Raw genomic sequence first — 22,411 nt, 5'->3', positions numbered from 1 at the left:
ACCCGAGAGACTTCCCTCCAGGGTGCAAAATCCTTTTATTTTCTTGGGCCTGAAAACATGGGACTGTAAACATGCATCAGGGCTACGGAATAAGAGTTAACTTCTCCGGAACTGTGCTAGCATTCAGAAAGCTAATGTTTGCCGCTTTCCTATTTTATACAGGTAGGAAGCATTAATAATGTCTTTCATCTTCGAGTGGATCTACAATGGCTTCAGCAGTGTGCTCCAGTTCCTAGGTAAAGCCATTTCCTTAAAATATATCAGAGCTTTCAAACTGTACATTTCCTCCAACAGTCTAAATACAAGCAGCCTTTGGTATGTAGAAAGCAAACGTATGTAAAAATATTTTTCTTTTTTAGGGCTTTACAAGAAATCTGGAAAACTTGTATTTTTGGGTTTGGACAATGCAGGCAAAACCACTCTTCTACACATGCTCAAAGATGACCGCTTGGGCCAGCATGTTCCAACACTACATCCGAGTAGGTTTGAAAATACCAGGTGACCTTTTGATATTTGAAGGACAATGTTAGGGTTGGGGGAAGAATCCCCAGTCGATGGAGTTCTTGTATTAACGGAGGTCCCGAAAGACAGCTCATTTGAAAAAATTCCCTATAGGACACACTCAGGTCATATACTCCTAAGTCTCAACCTCTGGAACTTTGTCAGTATTTATTTTCACTAGTTCTGTAAGGGAACAACACCTTTCCCATATCTACTTATTAATATTTAAAATTTAAAAAAAAAAATTTTTTTTTTAATGTTTATTGATTTTTGAGACAGAGACAGAGCATGAACGGGAGAGGGTCAGAGAGAGAGGGAGACACAGAATCCAAAGCAGGCTCCAGGCTCTGAGCTGTCAGCACAGAGCCCACTGCGGGGCTTGAACTCACGAACTGTGATATCATGACCTGAGCCGAAGTCGGAAGCTTAACCGACTGAGCTACCCAGGTGCCCCTCCCATATCTACTTCTAAGGAGCAGCAAACACTTTGGAGAAAAAAACTTGGCTTTTTAGAATAATTTCAGAATATTTTCACTCTTGTATCCTTGACAAAGTAAAAGCTTCATTAGGTTTTGCATTTGTATTGGCTTACAATACTGGTAGCTGAGCCTTGTTGGATGAAGTTTATTTTTTTTCTGTTTTAACAATTTTTCAGCCTCAGAAGAGTTGACAATTGCTGGAATGACTTTTACAACTTTTGATCTTGGTGGGCATGAGCAAGGTAAGACAACTCAGTGGAAGAATGGTATTGACTTATGGGTCACCATTTTGGTTCTTTTTATGCCTCCCTTTTTTTTTTTCTTTTTTTTTTAAGCAGTGTGTCATTTTTACCTCTTAGGCTGTGATTAAATTATGATTGAGATCTTATTACTTAAATGAAGTCGTTTTATTTACTTATTAAGTAATACCAAACTTGTCAAAAGTTGTATAAATACAGAGAACTCTACTCCTTTATACCTTTTGCCCTGATTTATTAGTCTCCCTCTCTGTGTAATACATATTAACATTTAAGTTATCAAACCCAGGAAGTTTTATTTTTATCTACTCTGTAGTGTAGATTTCTCTTTTTGTCAATTGTGTCCATAATCTCCTTTATAACATTTTTCTTCTTGAACAAGATCCAGTACAGTATCACTCACATATCAGATTTAATCATGTCTCTCTTCTTTATTCAGTGGAGTGTAAGTATGTAAAAAATTGTTACTTTTTGTAAGTAATTTCAGATTTGTCCAAAGTTGCAAATATAATACAGGGATTACTTGTGACCATTCTGATCTATTTTGTATAATCTGTCCTCTTGGGGTGGTTGGTAGGACATTTCTTTCCACCTTCTTGTTCCCTTAGTGCTTTTTGCTTTATGCAGGCTGTGTTCGTTTAGCTCCTAGATTCCTATCAGATATCTTGTGTGGTTTTTAGAAATATACAGAATGGGGTATTTTTCCGGTGGACACTCACTTTGCATTTGACAAGACTCTAAGCGTAGGAGTAAAAACATTTAAGAAGTAGGAATAAATATTCTGGGAAAGTAGAAAAAAGAAACTATTGAAATTCTGTCATATTTGTTCATTTGTTATTAAATTCAGTTGAGAAGTCTCCTTTTGGAGCATTCATTAGGTTGAATCTAATATAGCTTCTTAAAAATGTAGTTAGAAAAACCCAAAATATTGGTAGTTTTAATGGTTTAGCCAAGTTATTTATTTATTCATTCATTCATTCATTTATTTTAATTTTAGAGATCACGTGAGCGGGGGAGAGGAGCAGAAGGAGAGGGAGAGAAAGAGAGAAACTTAAGCAGGTTCCATGTTCAGCATGGAGCCAGACATGGGGCTCCAGCCCACGCATGGCCCTGGGATTATGTGTGACCTGGGCCAAAATCAAGAGTTGAATACTCAACCACCTTGAGCCACCCTTTAGCCAATGGTTCAAATTTTGGTAATTTTAATCAAAAGGCTAAGGAATGATCTAGATGATTTTGTATTCTGTCATTTCATTAACATAGAATTACATTTATTTTATTCATTTAATATTTAAATGAATAAATACATAGCCCACGGAATCTTATGTAGTATGATCACTATCACATAAAATACCTGTACAGAAAAAAGATTGAAAGAATATATACAGAAACATTAGCGTATGTGTGTTTCATGGAAGATTACAGATGGTCTCGTATCCTTTTTCTCTATAATGAGTTTGTGTTATTTTCATTGCGGTAGAAATGGGCGTGTGGTGACTTTTCTGCTTTCAAAGGATTTAAATTCACAGATAATATAATTATAAGATGAATGGAGACGATTTGGAGAATGCAGGCGTAGAAGTTTTTAGGCACCTGAACTGAGAATTATGTTATTTGGTGTGTTAAGTTTAGCTTTCAGGTTTTGATAAAGAAGGGAAATGTGTTTTATATAGTTTTGTTTTGTTTGAGGAAAATTTATTTAACAGAAATGCTTATCATAATAACTTAGTTACCATTTTACAGAAGTTACTAAAGTGCTATACATATGAAGATTTCCTTTTTTAAAAAAACTTTGTTTAATGTATAAAAGTAGTCCAGGCTCAGGGTGCCTGGCTGGCTCAGTCAGAAGAGCATGCGACTCTTGATCTCAGGGTTATGAGTTCGAGGCCCATGTTGGGTGTAGAGGTTACTTTAAAAAAATAAAGTAGTCCAGTCTCAGCATAACAAATTCAGTATACAGTCAACTTAGGAATATGGAAGGTGAAAATTTCCCCAGCCTCTCCTTCCCCATCCCACTCTTCAGAGTTAACCAATATATTAAAAAAAAATTTTTTTTATACTTAAGAGTGAGAGATAGCGTGAGTAGGGGAGGGGCAGAGAGAGAGAGTGACACATAGAATCCGAAGCAGGCTCCAAGCTCTGAGCTGTCAGCACAGAGCCCAATGTGGGGCTCGAACTCCTGGGACCTGAGATCTTGACCTGAGCCGAAGTCAGATGCCTAACAGACTGAGCCACCCAGGCATCCCTGGAGTTAACCAATATTAACTCTTTGATATAGAGATGTTATTCATCCCATTGAAAGTACTAGAAATGAATGGCTGAGAAATTATAATACAATTAAAGCATTGCTTCCCAAATCTTTACCACTTCATGTCTTAAAAAAATAAAATTTATAAGGCATCCTGGTTTCAAGTTTATTTATTTATCTTGAGAGAGAGGGAGAGTGCGGGTGAGTGCACGAGCTCAAGCGAGTAGGGGAGGGGCAGAGAGAGGGAGAAAATCTCAAGCAGGCTGCCTACTACAGAGCCCAATGGTGGGCTCTGACTCACGAACCGTAAGATCATGACCTGAGCCGAAATCAAGAGTGGAGACACTTAACTAGCTGAGCCACCCAGGAACCCCAGGCATGCTGGTTTTAAACATGGGACCCTGGGATAATTGCCTGGGAACTTCAACCACCTGTCAGACCCAGGCTTCTGAGGACAGAGCAGGTGAGTGTGTCAGTACAAGCACGCGTTGGTTAGTTGGGGACTAAATTGAGACTGTAGGTATGTGGATAGGTAATTGGCATCCTGAGGAGTTTAACTCAGAGGTTGCAAACAGCTTCGGGGGCAAGGTAGGTCATTTGAGTAAAAGTGACTGGGTGACAGACTGTAGGGAGCGGTGGAAGCTTTGCCAAACTAGAGCCCAGACATCGTCTGAAGGGGCAGCCACACCTCAGTTCCAGCTGATGACTGACGCGTGGGTGGGTGTGTGCGGCATTGCCAGGTGTTACAGTTTGGCAGAATACCTTGACTTTTGAATTTGGAAAAAGTCAGATTTAGTTCATGGGCCGTCAGTGTATACCCTCGGTTCTGATTTCATACCGGTTAGGACGTGGAGAATCCATATGGAGTCGACTGTTACTGAAACCTAGCCAAGATTTGCCCATTTTCGGGCAAAAAAAAAATATAGAGGGAGAGATTTTTCAAAATCTGTATTTTTTTTTTTTTTTTTTTTTTTTTAATCAATGCAGCTGTAAACTTTGTCTTTCAGCACGCCGGGTTTGGAAAAATTATCTCCCAGCAATTAATGGGATTGTCTTTCTGGTGGACTGTGCAGATCACCCTCGCCTCATGGAATCCAAAGTTGAGCTGAATGTAAGATTATAGTCTTTCTTTTCTCGGCTTGTGTCTCTCTCTTTTTCTCTTTTTTTTTTTAAAGTTTATTTATTTATTAGAGGGAGAGAGAACGTGTGTGCACACATACTCGTGGGAGGGGCAGAGAGAGAGGATCCCACGCAGGCTTCTCGCTGTTGGCGTGGAGTGCGACGCAGGCTCAATTCCATGAACCGTGAGATCATAACCTGAGCTGAAACCGAGAGTTGGTCGCTCAACCGACTGAGCCACCCAGGCGCCCCTTGGCCTCTATTTCGTTTAAGAAATACAGCTCAGTAGCGCCAATACTTTGTCATTCCAGTTAACATTTGATGACAGTCCTGGCTACAGGAAGAGAGTGTTTTAAAAGCTAAGACGTTGCTTTTCAGTGTCCTGAGGAAACTCAGCACGAACTTGAGTCAGTTAACTTTGTTGATATCTATCATAGGGTGACTGTGTCCGGTTTGCTCGGACACCGCCCAGTTTATGCCGGTGGCCCCAACATAAGTAATCCCTTTTCCTTTCACATGTGGTCACTGTATATGAAGCGATGGCATAATGCAGCCTTAGGAGAGATACTAAAGTTCTTTATGTTTTTTAATCTGGGTCCTCACCTTGTGGCTGCCCACCCTTGCACCGAATGACTTCGCCAACGTGATCACAGGCTGTCCTCGGTGTTCGGTTTTGGTCGCCGGCAGCATTTGGTACTATCGAGGACTCGCTTCAAGCTTTCTCTCTCCTCAACACTGCATTTCCTTGACTTCACAGTTTCTATCATGTGGCTTTTGTTATCCCTCCTGCTTCACCCTGTGCCTCTTTTTATTTGGTTTGTAACTGTCTCTCTGCGTTCTTGTTTCTGGCACTGTGAACCTGTCACCTTTATTTGTGAGTGTGTTTCTTGAATCTACAGCTCTCATCTCTGTAGACTCGCTGTAGGGCATCCCTTCCCTGACTCGACCTCTTGGCGCTGGTATTCTCGCTTTCTTCAAACTCCCATTTACGTTCTTGGTTTTGGTGTGCCTTCTGTGGCTAATACTTCTCAGATTCTTTCACGAGCACCCATTCCCCTGCTTAGCCCTTAAATCTCGGTGTTCCCCAGGGTCTGTACTTTCTCCCAGGCTGGTCCAGGTCACTCCCATTCCTTCATCTGCCACCCACATACCAGTGGTTCCCAAATGGATTTCTCTTGTTTAAACCTCTCTTGAGCTCCAGCCTCATACATGACGCTACCTACTAGACAACCCTACCTACCAATTCTGGTCTTCCGGAATGGAACTCATCCCCACTGTCTACCTGGACACATGGTCTAGATCCTGTGAATTACTATAGATTTCACTGCCCCCTCCCCCCCCTGCCCTGCCCCCGTCACATGCCGTAATGCTAGAAGGAACTTTTTCAGACTTGTCATTGGCCTACTTAACATCCTTTAATAGCTCTCTCACTTTTGGGATAAAATCCACAAATCTGTATGGCATGTAAGATCTCTCCTGATCTTTCCTCTGTTTTATTTCTCCAGCTGCTTTTCTCTTTATTACCTACCTTGAACTATCTTCCAAAAATACAGAACAACTCGTCCTTCCTTCGGTATGCACAAGTGGCTGTCCCTGCGTGGCTTTCTCATCTGACGCCACCCCCTTTTGCTGGTAAATTAAAAAATACCCTTTAAGAGATCTCAGAGTTCAGCCATGACCTCTTCTAGGAAGCCTCCCCTGACCTCTGAGATGGTTAGTCTTGCCGCCTTATCAGTGTCTGTGGTCTTTACTGGTTTTCTTGTAGGTCTTGTCATCAGATTGTGAACTTAGTAGGGACCTAGTCTTGTTTCTTTGTGAAACCCTGGCACCTAGTAAAGCGTCAGACTTACAGTTGGCATCTGGTTAGTATTTAATGAATGAATGACATCCTTACTCTGATCTTGTCTAACATTTCCTGGAACGTAAGATGGTCAAAGTGTGTTCCCCTTTATCCCTTCGGCTCTCCTGTTTTCCTAGCTTTTCCTGTCAGTGGTCACTGGATTCCCAGGCTTGAGATCTCTGCCAGCTCTGGCCTTTCTTTTATCTGTCTTTTCATCTAGAGGGCAACCTCTTATCTTCCTTCCCCAGAGTGCCTGCACTGTTCCTTGGACGCTTCTATCTTAGGCTAGATTGTTGTCTCTTACCTGAGCACAGATTCTGTGAATTCATTGTGTTTTTACACATAGGTTCTATCCAGGAGCTTCTGGATTTGGGGTCTTTAGGATCGATCGCAGCTAACTTCTCACCCTGGCACCATAATGGTAGTCATGCCTTCCCATTCTGTTTACTGTGTGTCAGCATAAAGGCAGGCAGTGCTCCTTGTGACTTTCTGAATTCTTTTCCTACTGTAAAGCCACTGCTTATATTCTCCTCTTTTCTACCTATCCAAATCCTGCCCCCTCTTTCAGAGCTTAGTTTGGGTTCCTCAAGACTCGCTAAGACTTTCCTCAAGCCCATCATTTTCCTCGCCTTTGATTTCCCAGAATATCTTTCAGTATTTATATTCTGTCCCTGTTCATTGTGACACGTAGTCATCCATTTGCCTTGCTTTATTGACAGATGGATGAACACAGAGTGAGGATTTCTTGAGGCCACAGATAGGTCTTCCCCTTCTTTTTGTATCCCTCTCAGTGGCAGAGACAGTTTGCACACATGGGGCACTTGGTGACTACTTGGGGACTTCCTGTGGCCAGAGCACTCAGTCTTCTAGGACCGCGCAGTGGATAGCCCGAGGGTGGTCTGTGCTGGGTGACTGATCTGAGAGTTAAGGCTGGGAAAGTTCTCCTGCCTTGTAAATAGACCCAGCTTTAAGTTGCAATTGTTTGGAGGCTCTTAGGGGATTTTTAAACGTCAAAGTAATGTGTAGGGGCTTCTTACCTAATGTTCAGAGTGTTGTATCATATCAAGATTTTGTTAATTGCGCGGGTAAAAGATGATCAGATTTTCACTTCACATTTGATGCTTTATAGACAAGAGAAAGGTAGAGTTGCTTTCATTATCTGGTGGGCATTCATAGATTCCTCAACTAGCTCTTACGTTGTCTTTAGGCTCTAATGACTGATGAAACAATATCCAACGTGCCAATCCTTATCTTGGGTAACAAGATCGACAGAACAGATGCCATCAGTGAAGAAAAACTGCGTGAGATATTTGGGCTTTATGGACAGACCACAGGAAAGGTAAGAGAAAAATCTTCAGGGGACCTATTACAAAGGAAACTCACAGCTTTTGAAACATACATGTTTTGCTATCTAGATTTTTTTTATTTGTCTTTCAAAAGTTTAACTGGGCTTAGGGTTTGTTTTACCGTCAGTGATTTGTAATCACTCTGAAGGCGGGAGAATGTGTTTTCAGTTTTCTCATGAGATTTTCCTCAGGTATATGAGGATGAAGAAATGGGTAGGAAAGGCAGACTGACGAATTTAAGAGTTTTCTGACTCCCTTTCAAACCCAATTCAGAGAAATCTTTTTTGTTGTTGTTGTTTTAGTGTTTATTTTTGAGAGAGAGCGTAAGCCAAGGAGAGGGAGGGGATGAGGAGAGAGGATCCGAAGTGGGCTCTGCGCGGACAGCAGAGGGCCTGATGCTGGGCTCAAACTCACGAATCGCGAAATCATGACCTGAGCCGAAGTTGGATGCTCAACCGACTGAGCCACCCGGGCACCCCTCAAATCTTTTTTGAAGGAGGCCTTCTTAACCAGAAATCAGTTTTGTTTTTGACTGGAGATTTCAGGTTATGAAGAAGAGTGATCTTTCTTTCATATCACTTTCCAAGCAGTGAAACCCAGCACTGGATTATCCCCAGTGTTCCTTGCTAAGAGAGGTAGGATTGTTGTCCCCATTTTGTTTTTTTAAATTTTTTTTTTTTCAACGTTTTTAATTTATTTTTGGGACAGAGAGAGACAGAGCATGAACGGGGGAGGGGCAGAGAGAGAGGGAGACACAGAATCGGAAACAGGCTCCAGGCTCCGAGCCATCAGCCCAGAGCCTGACGCAGGGCTCGAACTCACGGACTGCGAGATCGTGACCTGGCTGAAGTCGGACGCTTAACCGACTGCGCCACCCAGGCGCCCCTGTTGTCCCTATTTTGAAGATGAGTTGAGGAATAGAAGCCAAGTCTTCCGGATCAGTAGGCTGTGCTCTCCCCACGTAGGAGAGCTCTGTTGCAGAGAAGCGCTTGTCAGAAAAATCCGTATCAGTGGTAGTTGAGCAGGAATTCTGGCTTTTTCAGCTTGCAGTTTTGGGATCACTGATAACTTTCTGACTTTCTTACATGGTTTCTTAGTCTTGTCTCTTTTTGGTTAGCAGTATCGCTTGCTTTAATTAATTTAATTTAGTTTCCCCTCTTTTACATGAGTGTTACGTGTAAAAGAAGACTTCACTTTCTCGACGTAACCTGTCATCAGTGTAGATTTCTGAATGGTTGTGTTCCTGATAATGTCCTTATTTCTGAACAGTCTTGGGGACTTCAGTCCGTCAGAGAACACGCTGGTTCTGTGGGACCTAGTGGCCTTTGTCTTGGTTTGCTGCCATAACTTTCCAGATGTCTGTGTGTTCTCTTTACAAAGAGAGTCTGGGACTAGGACTGTGCCGCTTATTTTCTCCTGAGAGCATGAAGCCCTGGGGAAGTCATGTGTATGGCCTTGACCGCATTTCTGTCATGAATCCCTACTTCGGTCTGTTTTTGAGGGATGGAGAAAGTGATTCCTGTGATCACTCTTTCAGCCTCTTCCACCATGGGGGTGCTAACAGGCTTTTCTCGGTTTTGCCTCTCGTAGGGGAACGTGACCCTGAAGGAGCTGAATGCCCGCCCCATGGAAGTGTTCATGTGCAGCGTGCTCAAGAGGCAAGGCTACGGCGAGGGCTTCCGCTGGCTCTCCCAGTATATTGACTGATGTTTGGACAGTGAAAATAAAAGAGTTTTACTTCTCTGGACTGATCCCATTCCCAGCTTCCTCATGAACTTTTCTAATAGAACAAGGAAAGCTCTTCAACCGTGTGTGGCGTTGAGAAGCCAAGAGTCTCTGTCCGCCCTCTCATCGCCCAGTGGTGACATGTGCTTTCTCCACACTATTGGGAGGTGACGCTGCCCCACATGCCAGTGCAGGTCAGCGTCCCGGGACTCGGAAGCTGGCAGGATCTGCTGGGTAAAGCTGTATGCCATCATGGGGCACCTGAAAGAAAAACACGTCTCACCACTGTGGTTGATTTCAAAAGAAAGTGATTCTATTTTTTAAAGAAAGCGTTGTTAATGTAATTGGTGTCCCTCTTCACTTTTTGAGTTCAGAATTTACTTGGTCCAGAGTTTTCTATTCTTTTTTTTTTTTTTTTTTTTTTTTCCTCCTCGTGATCTAGTGAATGGCATTTAGAGACTTCATAAAATTATGCACCAAAACACGTCGGAGGCCAGAGCTCAGTCAGGTGAACTCACTTGTGTTGAGATAACAGGTTAGTGAGAGAAGCCCCCCACCCCCGCCCTGTGTCTCTGCCTGCCTTGTTGCGGTGGGCACCACCTTCTGTGCAGAGAAGTGGGAAAGGGCGGAACTTGGGCCTGGCAGTTGCGGGAGGTGTCCGCTGTGGCCAGCCAGGCCCCTTCCTCGTCGGGGCGTGTGCAGCAGGTTGCTCACTGTGGAGGGGTTAATTATAGAGCGGTTATTTTCTTACTTTACTTACAGAGTTGCAAACCGCAGCCGGTCTTTGCTTTTGCTTTGCTTTTATACTGTTGGGAAACTTCATTTCTCTTCATACACCTGTTTGATGTTCAGTTATAAGAAATGACGTTTGCCTCCTAAAAGAGAACACCTCCTGAATTGCCCTACACCGCAGGTGTGTGTCTGTTACTTTTGCACAGATTCTAGGGAAGAATTTTCTGCATCGGTAAATTGCAGAGGACAAAGTTAGCCACTGAAGGGCTCTTAATTCTGTGAGTTGAGAACTTAAAAAATCTGCTATTTGTATCATTTGTTTGGATCCAGGAAAGATTTATTTAATGGGCTTTAAAATCTTCACTTGCAGGATTTAGTCTCTATTGGACTGTTCGTGAGCTCTTTTTATCGATTACCTGTTTTTTTGGTGTTTAAAGGTTAACATCTGTAGCTAGATGATTTTTTTTTTTTTTTTTTTTTGGTATGAAATTGCCTTTCTCCATTCCAGAAGTAAGCTGCGGAAACTCTAATCTTAACTTTGTGTGGTGGTGTTCTTTTTGAGCCAGTGTCACTTGTCAGGAAGACCTTAGTATAAAAAGCCTCAGTGTCCCCAGTAGTGTGAGGATTATTTTTATAGCATTCCTTTTTCTTGGTGTCACCTGTAAAATTGGGATTTTCATGATCTTAACCAATATTAGACCCTTTGTTAAGATGGGTGGATATCTTCATTTTTTCCTTTAATGAGAGATTAGAAGTTTCCTCAGAATTGAAAATTGTGATGATGATGCTTATTTGCAGAGGATTCAACTAAATTCAGTAGAATCTTGTGTCTAATGCGAAGGCAGGGAAAGTGTGGATAACAAATTGCAGGGGGGAGAGTATTGTTCTTTAATGGATTTCTCATTGTTAGTCTTCACCACTGACTTGTTAGGAAAGCATACTTTTTCACTGCTGGGTACCCAGTGCAGAGGCTCAATGAAGGATCAATCTGGGAAGAGCATGCCTTTCATTTATTAGCAAGCATAGCTGGGTTAGGACAAAATTCGTTGGTTCGGAAAGGGGTGAAAGCCTTAAATGAACAAATCTAGCTAATGGTGAATGAACTAGGTCGTTAACATGCATACTTTTAATTTCCTTTGGCTAAAGGTAACCCATACTTCTTTATCCAGAGACATGAGAAGTATGATTGCAGTGCTAGTTTTCTTGTTTCTTGTTTCTTGTTTTTTTCCTATTTGTCCCTAATCACTTTGTAGCAAGCTAGAAAACTATGGATTCTACACAGCGCAGCTCTTTGTGAAAGTGGTGCATTTTGGCCACTGGAGAAAGAGGAGATTGAAAAGTCAACTGGCACCCGTCTGTTTCTTGCTCCACAGAAAACACTGTTCCTTTAATAAGGTTGCAAAAGAAGCTGATGTGAGGAGCTTGTCTCCTAACAGTGAGGATCAGAGCTTTGTACAAGAACTCCCATGAATTGAGACTTTTCATTCTGTTTTATCAGAGTGCATATATGTCCTATTTCAGGAAAAGTAAAACAGTCATTTACAAAAGAAGGTCAATCTGTATCCTAAGCGTTTTAATAAAAAGTTAAACTTATTATCCTGTTCCATTTTATTTATTTGTTTGTATTGGTTTGTTCTGAGTTTGAACATGACATTTGTTGGAGGTGGGAAAGCAGAAGTTCTTTTCCTAGTTACAGGAAGAAATAGTTACAGATGATACGAAAGACAAGTTTTGCTACCAGGAGGAAAAAAAAGCTAGGCCTGTTCACACACTTCATCCAAAGAATTTAGTTACCGTCTGAGAGGCTTGGAACATGTGCTGATCCCGGGATTGGTGGCCATCTCGGCAATAGGATGCACGTAGTGGACTTTTTAGCAAAATCTCATATTAACATGCTAGCAAGGACTGGATCCCGTTTGGCTGCTTATCACTCATCATCTTATACAGAATTGGAGAGATTCAGTTGAGCGCTACATTTGGTAAAATAGCGGAAGGAATGAAATGTGTGCCTGTGCCTTTACTAGGCTTGCAGGAAGCCTTGTTTTTAGAAAGCCCAAAAGAGATTTTAAAACTAATGGGACAAATGGAATGGGAAGCAAAATGCAACATACTGTTTTTGACCCAGTACTAAAAGTATTAGAGGCATCTTGTGATTGAAACTAACGTCCGTGTTACTGCATTGATGCCACGGGGTCTGTATGTTTGTATGTATTTGTTGAGTTCAAGTGGAACATGAGAATTACAGGCTGAGTCCGTGAGCCCAGCACTCAAAGGGTCTCACCTTGGCTGTTGGCTGTTGACTTAGGACTCTATACCCTAATGTGCTGTAAGCAGAAACACCTGACGCACAACAGTTCAGGCTGGAGGTTTGAGTGTCATTAAGGGAGAATCACTGGACTCTAGAGAGAAAGAAACTTAATTACTAGGAAGTTGGAATAGTTAGATTTTACTGTGATCAAGGCACCTTCTGTGTCAGGGAACCAAAAGACAGTGCCTGCTATGGAAGACTGCTTGCTAATTTCAGTCCCACCTCCTACTATAATGGGTCATCGTTTAACTCCCTCAAACAGGTTTGTGTCACTGCAAGCGCTAACCCTTGGGCTGGGAATACACTGAGCAGCATTAATTTTATTCAGAATTTGGGGCAAAAAGGTTTTATAGTTTAAGTACCAACTGAATACTTTTTGTTAATGCTGACATAAATACCTTCTGAAATCTGGGCTGCTGCCTGTTTTTGTATAGCCTGGGGTGGGGGTGGGGGGAGGATGCTATTTTGTGACACATAAAATTCAACTTTCGTGACCATGAGGAAAGTTTACTGAACACAGCCACCCATTGTTTGAGCTCTCACATGTTACAAATCTAGTTGGGTATTTGAAAGGGAACGTGTGGCCTGCAAAACCTGAACTATTGACACTCTGGCCTTTTACAGAACAAGTGTCTGGCCCCTGACCTAGATGAACGCTAGGTGGTGGTGATAAATGTTATGTAAAATGTGCATACTGCACAGTTAGGGTTGTAAAATTAAAGTGTGACTTCGGTTACTCTTCATAATAGTTTTAAAGGGCAATTTTATTTTGCGAAAACCGTTTTCGTAAGTTTTGTCCAGAGCATCAAAAGGCCCGAGGTGTAGTCCTGTCAGCTGCATGCCACCTAGTGGATCGCTGTAGGACTTACTTCCAAAATTTCAAATCACTGAAATTGGTCAAGGAGTCAAGGATTTCCTTGCCCTTATTACCCCGGGGGTCGGAAGCCGAAGTTGCAGACCTGAACAGACACTCAGGTCCTGTCTTATGGGCAAATCTAGGCATGTCGGCCCTTATTTCTATTCCTTTTCCTGCAGCCCAACGAACAGAGAAGGGATCCCACCTTGCCCAAGCCCCGTCTCCTTGCAAAACCACACGCCGGTCACTCTCCCCACGCTCACCTTCCAGGACAGCTTCTCCCGCTGCGTCGCGCAGGTGGCCCGAACCCATGAGGGCGGGGAAAGGGACGGGGTCAGTCTGGGCAGCCAATCAGGGCTCGGCCCCAAGCCCAGCCAATCGGGCCCGACAAGTTGGGGCCTAGCCAATCAGGCCCGACGAGGAAGAACTGAGTCAGTGTTTGCGCCTCTCCCTTCCAGCTTTGGGTGGCGCCGCGGGGGATCAGGGGTCCCGGCCGGGCTCCTCGCTCGCTTCCCTCGTTCCCCTGGAAACCCCGTGTGCACAGTCCTAGAGGACATGGCGCGGCAGTGGGGGCCGTCCATGAGGGCGGCCGAGCGGGCGGGCTGCGTGGTGAGCGCTTCCCGGGCCGGGCAGCCCGAGGCCGGCTCGTGGAGCTGCAGCGGGGTGATCCTGAGCCGCTGCCCGGACCTGGTGCTGTGCCACGGGGGCATTTTCACCCCCTTCCTGCGGGCCGGGAGCGGGGCGCTGAGCGCGGCCGGCGCCGCCTTCCTGCCCGGCGACAGTTGCGGCGACGACCTGCGCCTGCACGTGCAGCGGAGTCCAGCAGCCTCGAGCCCCTCAGGCCGCGCGGAGCGGGGCCGCCCGGGGCTCTGCACGCCCCAGTGCGCGGGCCCAGAGTCAGGCCCTCAGGCCCGACCCCGCGGGCGGCCCCTGCAGCCCCCGCGGCCCGCCGAGCTGCTGCTGCTGCTGAGCTGCCCGGCCTTCCGGGCCCACTTCGCTCGCCTCTTCGGGGGCGAGGCGGCGGAGCAGTGGCGCTTCGCGAACGCGGCGCCGGAGGACGAGGTGACGGAGGACGAGGAGGAGGATCAGCTGAGAGCGCTGGGCTGGTTCGCGCTGCTGCGCTTGCGGCCCGACTCCGAGGAGGAGGAGGAAGAGGAGGAGGGGGAGCGCGGGCCGGCAGTGGCCGTGGCGCCTCTCGGGGCCGTGCCCAAGGGCGCGCCGCTGCTGGCCTGCGGCTCCCCGTTCGGGGCCTTCTGCCCGGACATCTTTCTCAACACGCTCAGCCGCGGCGTGCTCAGCAACGCGGCCGGCCCGCTGCTGCTCACCGACGCTCGCTGCCTGCCGGGCACCGAGGGCGGCGGCGTGTTCGCGGCGCGGCCCGCGGGGGCGCTGGTGGCGCTGGTGGCCGCGCCCCTCTGCTGGAAGGCCCGCGAGTGGGTGGGCCTCACGCTGCTCTGCGCCGCCGCCCCTCTCCTGCGTGCCGCCAGAGCCGCGCTGGGCAGCCTGTGCCCCGGCACCGATGCCCTGGCAGCCCTCCTGCCGCAGGAGCTGAGCGCCCCATGGGGCCTGACCCTCCGAGACCCAGGGCCCCCGTGGGCAGCTGCGGCCGTGCTGGTGGAGTGCGGCACCGTCTGGGGCTCTGGAGTGGCCGTGGCGCCCCGCCTCGTGGTGACCTGCCGGCATGTGGCCCCTCGGGAAGCGGCCAGGGTCCTGGTGCGCGTCACGCCCCCCAAGTAAGGCCCTGCAAGGTTGCCCCACCTCTGCCCCCTCAGCAGGTCTCAGAGCGGAACTCTGAAGATTAGGGAGGCCTTCTGGCATCACGATGATGCTTTGATGGTGTAGTGTGGGTAGAGACCTGAGTCCCTCCCCTCATCCTTGGCATTCAGAACCCTAGCCTAGGGGGTTCTGGGCCTCCTTCCTGGCGGGGGGCGAGGGGGGGGTGGTGGCGCGCAGTGAATGGGGCTTGGGCAAGATGCCGAGCAACTCTGCATTGGGGAACTGTGGGAAGTCACAGCGTCTCTGACTAGGCATCTTTTAGCACCCTGTCCCCTCCGCCCCCCGCCACCCCCCACCCCCCCCCCCCCCGTCCCCCTCCCGCCCAGCCTGTTTTCTTTCTGAAATCTGACTGCTCTTAGAGCAGGCACACAGCACTGGCTCCTTGAATGCAGACTTCCTAGCCCTGTTCTTTCTCCCCTGAAAGCGGTAGTGAAGTCCCAGAGGCCCAGGCTGCTGCCTTCCTGGGGTGATGAGAGGGGGCTGTTACTCTTACTTGATTGCTCTCTTAGATCTTAAGCAGATCTTCCCAGCTGGACAAAAATGACGGGTGTGGGGCTCCACCTAATTAGAATGTGGGGGAAAAAAAAGAAAAGAATGTGAGAGTGAGGTCGAGCACACAGATGTATTTTTTTTTTTAATTTTTTTTTAACGTTTATTTATTTTTGAGACAGAGAGAGACAGAGCATGAATGGGGGAGGGGCAGAGAGAGAGGGAGACACAGAATGGGAAGCAGGCTCCAGGCTCCGAGCCGTCAGCCCAGAGCCCGACGCGGGGCTCGAACTCACGGACTCACAGACCGTGAGATCGTGACCTGAGCTGAAGTCGGACGCTTAACCGACTGAGCCCCCCAGGCGCCCCACACAGATGTATTTTGAACAGTCTTTGGGTGATCCTGGCAGCCGGGTTGGGACTTGAACCATTTGTTCCTTCTCTGCAGGGAAAAGCACTCTTGCCCTCCTTCACCTCCAGTTGCTCAGCAGCCTTGGCTTCCTGGCTTGTGTTTTCCTGGTACCTGTTCTATTTCTGCTGTAGTCCCAGGCACTTAACTTAGGCAGAGCAGAGCAGTATAGCACCTTGGTGTTAATGCCTGAAGTTCTGTACTTACCTCAGCCTAGCCACGCAGCCCGGGCCTTTCCAGATCCCTCTACCGAATTTCCAGGGTTAACCCAGCCCAGCTTCGCCGTAGGGTTTCCCACTGGTGGCCAACAGGACAGCCGTGACTCTGTAAGGAAGACTGATAATGAGGACTTCCCTGTATGTGTGGTGCCCCATCCTCCGTCCCATCTTCACCACACACATACTCTTGCTTCTAGGGAACCCCCCAGGTCCCCTGGAAGCTATCCCTGCAGAGTATGTAGTGGGGAGCCCCTGTGTGAACCTGGGCAAGTCAGTCTAAGCTGCCTTTCCGTGAATTGACATGTGAAGTCTTGGAACAGAGCCCGGCCCACAGTAAGAGCTGCAGATGTGCTAGCATTTATGTATGTAAACGGGGACACAGGACTGGCAGCATTGTTTGCCTCAAGTGAGGCAGTGAAGGAGAACACTGGGAATGTTTGCCCTGGCTTCTGCCACCTATTGTGTGACCTTGAGAAAGTTACTCAACCTCTCTGGCCCTCAAATGCACCATTTAAAATGGCGATGATCAAAACAAACAAACAAACAAACAAACAAACAAACAAAAAACGGCGATGATCGCAGCGCCTAGCTCTGAGGGCTGCTGGGAGAACTAAAGGAGATGATGTGCCCAGAGCATTCACAGCAGCCCCGGCCTGCAGTGCTCTCCAGGTGTCAGGTGTTCAGGGAACCCGGTGAAGTGCAGGAAGCTAGTGGAGAAGTACGTTACGGTGGGCGATGCACATTTGGAAGTACCACAGGATGGCCAAGTGACGTGCCCACATGTGCCGGCCTGGTACGGTTCAGGGCTGATGCCACATCTTTGGACTCCCAAGTCCGTGTTTTTACCGTCACTCTCATCCCCTTGCTTCCTCCCCGTACTCACGGGTCAGCATGCGAGCCTGTCATTTTGTTTCCCTTGCTCCCAGGAGTGCTGCGATCTGGGGACAAGTGGTATTTGCCACCCAGGAGACATCGCCCTACGACATAGCGGTGGTGAGCCTGGAGGAGGACCTACCCGATGTCTCCCTGCCGGTGCCTGCCGAGCATTTCCACGAAGGTAAAGGACGAGAGGGCTTCTGGTATGGGGCGGACCTCAGGAAGCACAGTCAGTGTTGGACATTCTAACCCTCTAGATCGGGGGGCCAGTCCCCCAGGCGGGCCCCCTGCCCCACCCCTGCTGGAGGCGTGGGGCAGGGTGGCGTCAAGCTGGCATGAAATCATCCTGGTTTCAGGGCCTTGGCTTGGAGTTGCTCTTGGAGGCTTCTCTGCTTGTGCCCGGCATGCCCCAGGTCCTGGGGGGCAGGGGGAATCCTTGCCGGAGCGTAGGGCACCCCTCTTGCCTGTGGCCCTGCAGCAGTGTCATGTGGAGCGGCTGAGCTTGGGGGCTCCTGCCGGCTGGCCAGAGCGGTGTTGCCCTTTTGAGGCTCCACTGGCGGGGCACGCCGCCTTGGAAGTTCCAGAGGCCTCGCTGTGTAGATGCGGCGTGATGGAACAGCAAAGGCCACAAGCTCTCTACGCTGGCGTCTCTTCTGCCACTTGCTAGCCCTGTGTCCTCGGACAGGCAACTGAGTATTCTCTGCCTCAGTTTTCACATCTGTAAAATGGGGATAGTGCTCCCTACTCCCGGGCATTGCGAGGAGTGCGGTGAGATGTGGCCTGTAAAGCATCTAGCCGCATGCCCTGTGCGTTCAGAGCACTCGGTAAAGGCAGTTGGAGGGCAGCCTGGAGCCCTCACCACCGCTCCTTTTTTCACCAAGGCTTCTTAGTCCGAGGAGGAGATGGGTGTTAATTTCACGAGCATTGACTGAGCACCGGGGTGGGTGCCAGGAACCCTAAAAAGTAACTAACTGGTCCCGCAGGGAAATGAAGGCTGGAGAGTAGTCTGATGCTGAGGACAAGTGGTGAGCAGGTGCTGGGAGATCAGCGGAAGTCCAGTGGGGACCTGGGGCAGACTCCCCGGAGGTAGGAGTATCTTCACAGCAGCCTGAAGGGCAGAGAGGGTTCGGAACTTTGGAGAGGCAGAGACGGCTCCCCAGCTTCACCCTCCTTTCCTCCCTGGCAGGCGAAGCTGTCAGCGTGGTGGGCTTCGGCGTCTTCGGCCAGGCTTGCGGGCCCTCGGTGACCTCGGGCATCCTGTCAGCTGTGGTGCAGGTGGATGACACGCCGGTGATGCTACAGACCACGTGTGCCGTGCATGGCGGCTCCAGCGGGGGACCCCTCTTCTCCACCCGCACAGGAGACCTCCTGGGTAACCAGCTCCTTGGCCCTCTCCCAGCCCCTCCCCTGCCAGAGCCTCAGTCCCATCTAGTGAGGGCCGGGCGTGCAGCCCCCGGGAGCCACCCTCGGCCCGGGAAGATGGTGGGCCTTACGCCCAAGAGGCAGTTAGCCAAGGTTTTCGGGCACTTGTGCTCCTGGGAGTGGAGAGGAGCGGATGCTGAGCAGGGAGGGAAGAGATCTGAGGTCTAGTTCCTTCTCCGCCTTAGGTAAATCGCTTAATCTTAGTTAATCTATGAAACTCAGGAGTTGGGTTCATCCAAGAGTCACAGGTAAACGAATGGATGAGTGAGTGAAGACGGCCGGGATGGAGGGTCAGGGGTGAACCGGGGTGAACACCACTCGGCTGCAGCACATTGGCGCCTCCTTCCATAGGAATGTGGGCCTAACATTGCTTGATTCTGCAATTTTTTTACTAGCAACGGTAAACCTTTTTGTTTGTTTAATATGGGGTCGTTAGATCTTTTGATTTGCACATATACTGATACGTGGATACGGACATAAGTATAGATACATGTGCAGGCATGAGTTGGCGGGTACGTGTGTGTGTGTGTAAAAAATCTAGCTCTGTCTGCTGAGAGGGGCTAGAAGCAGTGACACCCCAGTTGTGATGACCACACCGAGAACCCAGACCTTGGTTTCTCTAATAAAAGGCGCCAGGAACTGACTCACTCCCAGGCTCAGGCAGGGAAGATCCAAGATGAGCCCAGAGCACCTAGTGGTGCTGGAGAGGAAGGAAAGGCTAACAACAGAATGATCGGCACATCAGATGTGTGACGAATGAAGAGCTGACTTGAAGGAGCTCCCAGGAGAACAACTTGAGCTGCAAACCACACAGCGATAGGGTTGGATGGTAACTCAAAGAAAAGAGTGAGTATCTGAGTCCACACTGACATCGATAACTGAATGCATCTTGCAATGGAGACAAGTGACAGCTCTTCCTGACAGAAGAATTCCAGGTGATAAATGTAGAAGAAATGAGGGAAGTAGAAAATCACTGTTAGGACACCACAGAAGGAATTGCTGCGGGCAGGACCCACCGATGAATGGAAAGTAGAAACGAGGATATTTGCCTGATCCTAAAATATTTCGTACAAGAGGGAAAACAGTAAGCCTGCAATAGAGAAACCTGAGAGATACACCACCTTAGCCAAGTGATCAAGGTTAGCGTCTCAAGAAATGCTTTTGGACATCACGCACCTCCTGACAGGGTGCCCTGAGAAGGGCACGGGACGGCATTTTCAATCTTGGAAAACCTTAACCCTAGGAGAAAACATCCGGTAACCCCACATTGAGGGACGTCCTGCAGAATAAGTAACCTGTACTCCTCTAAGTGTCACGACCACGAAAGATAGGGAAAGACTGAAACTGACCCAGGAGGCATGATAGCTAGACGCTTCTGGGACCCTGGATTAGATCCTGGAATAGAAAAAGCATTCGTGGAATCACTGGTGAAATCCAAATGCGTTCTGCACGTCAGTGAACAGCATTGTTCCAAGGTTAATTTCCTGGTTTCGATCGTTGTTTTTTTGCAGTGACATGAGGAGAAGCTAGATGAAGGGTGTACAGGGACTCCGTACCGTTTTGGCAAGGCTCCTGTAAGCCTAAAAAAGTACATCCGGAAGGGGGCTTGGCTGGCTCCGTCGTCGAGCATGTAACTCTTGATCTTGAGGCCGTGAGTTCAAACCCGCGGAGCCTACTTAAAATTAAAAGCGACGACAACGACAAAACACATCCACATGCACACACATCCACGTGCACTGAGCAGGCCAAACAAAAAACTTGCGTGGGGGTCTGATTCACTTACTCATTCAGTCAACAAGTATTTGTTGAGTGGCGACCCTGCACCAGGCACTGGGGAGCCTGCCTGAGCAAAGCCCGTGGGGCCGCCACTAGGTGGAGAGAAAGGTCACAAAAGAAGTGCAACATTGTCTGTTAGGTACTGACGGTTAAGGAGAGAGTAAAACGGGGAAGGGGCACTGGGGTGTGGGAGCCAGAGGCCATGAAGGAGGCTGGGTGTCTGTCACTATGAGGGGGGTTCAAGCCCCCGGTGGTCCGAGGGCCTCACTTCCCATCCGTGTGCCCTCTGGCTCATCCCCCCTTTCCTCTTGGACTCCTCAACAGGCATCGTGGCCAGCAACACCCGGGACAATAACACAGGGGCCACCTACCCTCACCTGAACTTCAGCATTCCCATCACGGTGCTGCAGCCAGCCCTGCAGCGGTATGGTCAGACGGGTGACCTGGGCGGCCTCCGGGAGCTGGACAGCGCCACTGAGCCAGTGAGGGTGGTGTGGCGGTTGCAGCGGCCGCTGGCGGAGGCCCCGCGGAGCAAGCTGTGAGCCAGCCCTCTGGAGAGAAGAGCCACCATGTTATGCCACAGGACGAGCTGAGGGTAGCGGCCTCAGGACCCTGCCCGGGCACACCCCAGCTGGGCTGCCTCCCCATCCCCACCCATCTCGTTCGGCTCTGGAGTCTGGACCAAACTTCCCTTCGGCCCCATGGGTCTCCGACCTGGAAGCCTGTTTGGGGGTGCTTTTTGGAGTCCTCACCTCTCTCTGCCCCCTGGCACTAAACTCTGTTATTTCTCCTTCTGGGGAGCCCCGTCCAGCTGCCCAACAGCCCTGGTCCTGAGGGACAGGTGCTGGCTGGAAGGCAGGCCCAGTCCTGGCTCTGCGTCTGGTCCCTGTCTCCTGATGGCCACTGGCCACCAGGAGCACCTGCTTCCCTGGGGCTGGGGCTTCCTCAGAAAGGCCTGCTCTGAAGACCAAAGACGAGAGGAAAAGAAAATCTTTCTGTTCTACTGCACCTCTAGGTGGAGTCCCTGAAAGTTAGGATCTGTGGGTCTTCATATGTTGAGTGTCGCTGACCTCCAGGGACGCTCTGACACAGTGCCTTTACTTTCCAGCCCATAAAATGGGCCTCAGGGATCTCACAGGGGAAAATGTGTCTAGTTGGGGATTGGGAATAAAGAGGACGTATAGGAGAAAATCTCTACTTCTATCTAGCAGGTTCTCTTTTTTTCTTCTATGTTTTGAAAGTTGCCCTGGGAGTAGGAAACCATCAGGCACAGAAATACACCTTTTCTTTCCTCCTTTCTCAGTTGGGGTGTGAGCTCATGGCATACTTTTTTTAAAAATTTAATTTAATTTTTAATTTTTAATTTTTTAAAATTTACATCCAAATTAGTTAGCATCTAGTGCAACAATGATTTCAGGAGTAGCTTCCTTAATGCCCCTCACCCGTTTAGCCCATCCCCCCTCCCACACCCCCCTCCAGCAACCCTCAGTTTGTTCTCCATATTGTAGGAGTCTCTTCTGTTTTGTCCCCCTCCCTGTTTTCATATTGTTTTTGCTTCCCTTCCCTTATGTTCATCTGTTTTGTCTCTTAAAGTCCTCATACGAGTGAAGTCATATGATATTTATCTTTCTCTGACTGACTAATTTCGCTTAGCATAATACCCTCCAGTTCCATCCACGTAGTTGCAAATGGCAAGATTTCATTCTTTTTGATTGCCGAGTAATACTCCATTGTATATATATACACCACATCTTCTTTATCCATTCATCCGTAGATGGACATTTAGGCTCTTTCCATACTTTGGCTATTGTTGATAGCGCTGCTATAATAACATGGGGTACCTGTGTCCCTTCGAAACAGCACGCCCGTATCCCGTGGATAAATGCCTAGTAGTGCAATTGCTGGGTCGTAGGGTAGTTCTATTTTTAGTCTTTTGAGCAACCTCCATGCTGTTTTCCAGAGTGGCTGCACCAGCTTGCATTGGCTCATGGCATACTCTTGTGTCGGATTGAGCCTGGCCTCTGGTCCTGACTG

The 22,411-nt window shown here is 48.2% G+C and overlaps 2 protein-coding genes across 5 annotated transcripts in view; both read left to right on the top strand.

Moving 5' to 3' along the window:
* Window positions 1-11,840, top strand: part of SAR1A (secretion associated Ras related GTPase 1A) — an 82,198-nt gene extending 70,358 nt beyond the window's left edge. For both annotated transcript variants that reach the window (XM_058696581.1, XM_058696580.1), the window contains exons 2-7: window positions 163-236; window positions 360-479; window positions 1,157-1,222; window positions 4,493-4,596; window positions 7,652-7,783; window positions 9,381-11,840. In XM_058696581.1, coding sequence (XP_058552564.1) covers window positions 179-236; window positions 360-479; window positions 1,157-1,222; window positions 4,493-4,596; window positions 7,652-7,783; window positions 9,381-9,497 — 597 coding nt within the window. In that variant the 5' untranslated portion in view covers window positions 163-178 and the 3' untranslated portion in view covers window positions 9,498-11,840. The remainder of the gene's footprint in view (window positions 1-162; window positions 237-359; window positions 480-1,156; window positions 1,223-4,492; window positions 4,597-7,651; window positions 7,784-9,380) is intronic.
* A 1,576-nt stretch (window positions 11,841-13,416) lies between these two features.
* On the top strand, window positions 13,417-21,990 carry TYSND1 (trypsin like peroxisomal matrix peptidase 1). 3 transcript variants are annotated; one of them, XM_058696576.1, is made up of 4 exons: window positions 13,491-15,144; window positions 17,230-17,360; window positions 18,366-18,551; window positions 20,702-21,990. In XM_058696576.1, the coding sequence occupies exons 1-4, from the start codon at window positions 13,541-13,543 to the stop codon at window positions 20,917-20,919; spliced, it is 2,139 nt and encodes a 712-aa protein (XP_058552559.1). In that variant the 5' UTR covers window positions 13,491-13,540; the 3' UTR covers window positions 20,920-21,990. The 3 variants fall into 3 exon arrangements, 2 of the variants coding, with proteins under 2 accessions (XP_058552560.1, XP_058552559.1); XM_058696577.1 differs by lacking the exons at window positions 18,366-18,551; window positions 20,702-21,990 and adding an exon at window positions 18,163-18,330 and having other exon boundaries at window positions 13,424-15,144; XR_009252290.1 differs by lacking the exons at window positions 17,230-17,360; window positions 18,366-18,551; window positions 20,702-21,990 and adding an exon at window positions 16,039-16,844 and having other exon boundaries at window positions 13,417-15,794.
* Window positions 21,991-22,411: the final 421 nt, after the last annotated feature.

Source organism: Neofelis nebulosa, chromosome 13 (genome assembly GCF_028018385.1).
Source record: "Neofelis nebulosa isolate mNeoNeb1 chromosome 13, mNeoNeb1.pri, whole genome shotgun sequence".
NCBI lineage: Eukaryota > Metazoa > Chordata > Mammalia > Carnivora > Felidae > Neofelis > Neofelis nebulosa.
This window is presented reverse-complemented; position numbering and strand designations above follow the sequence as displayed.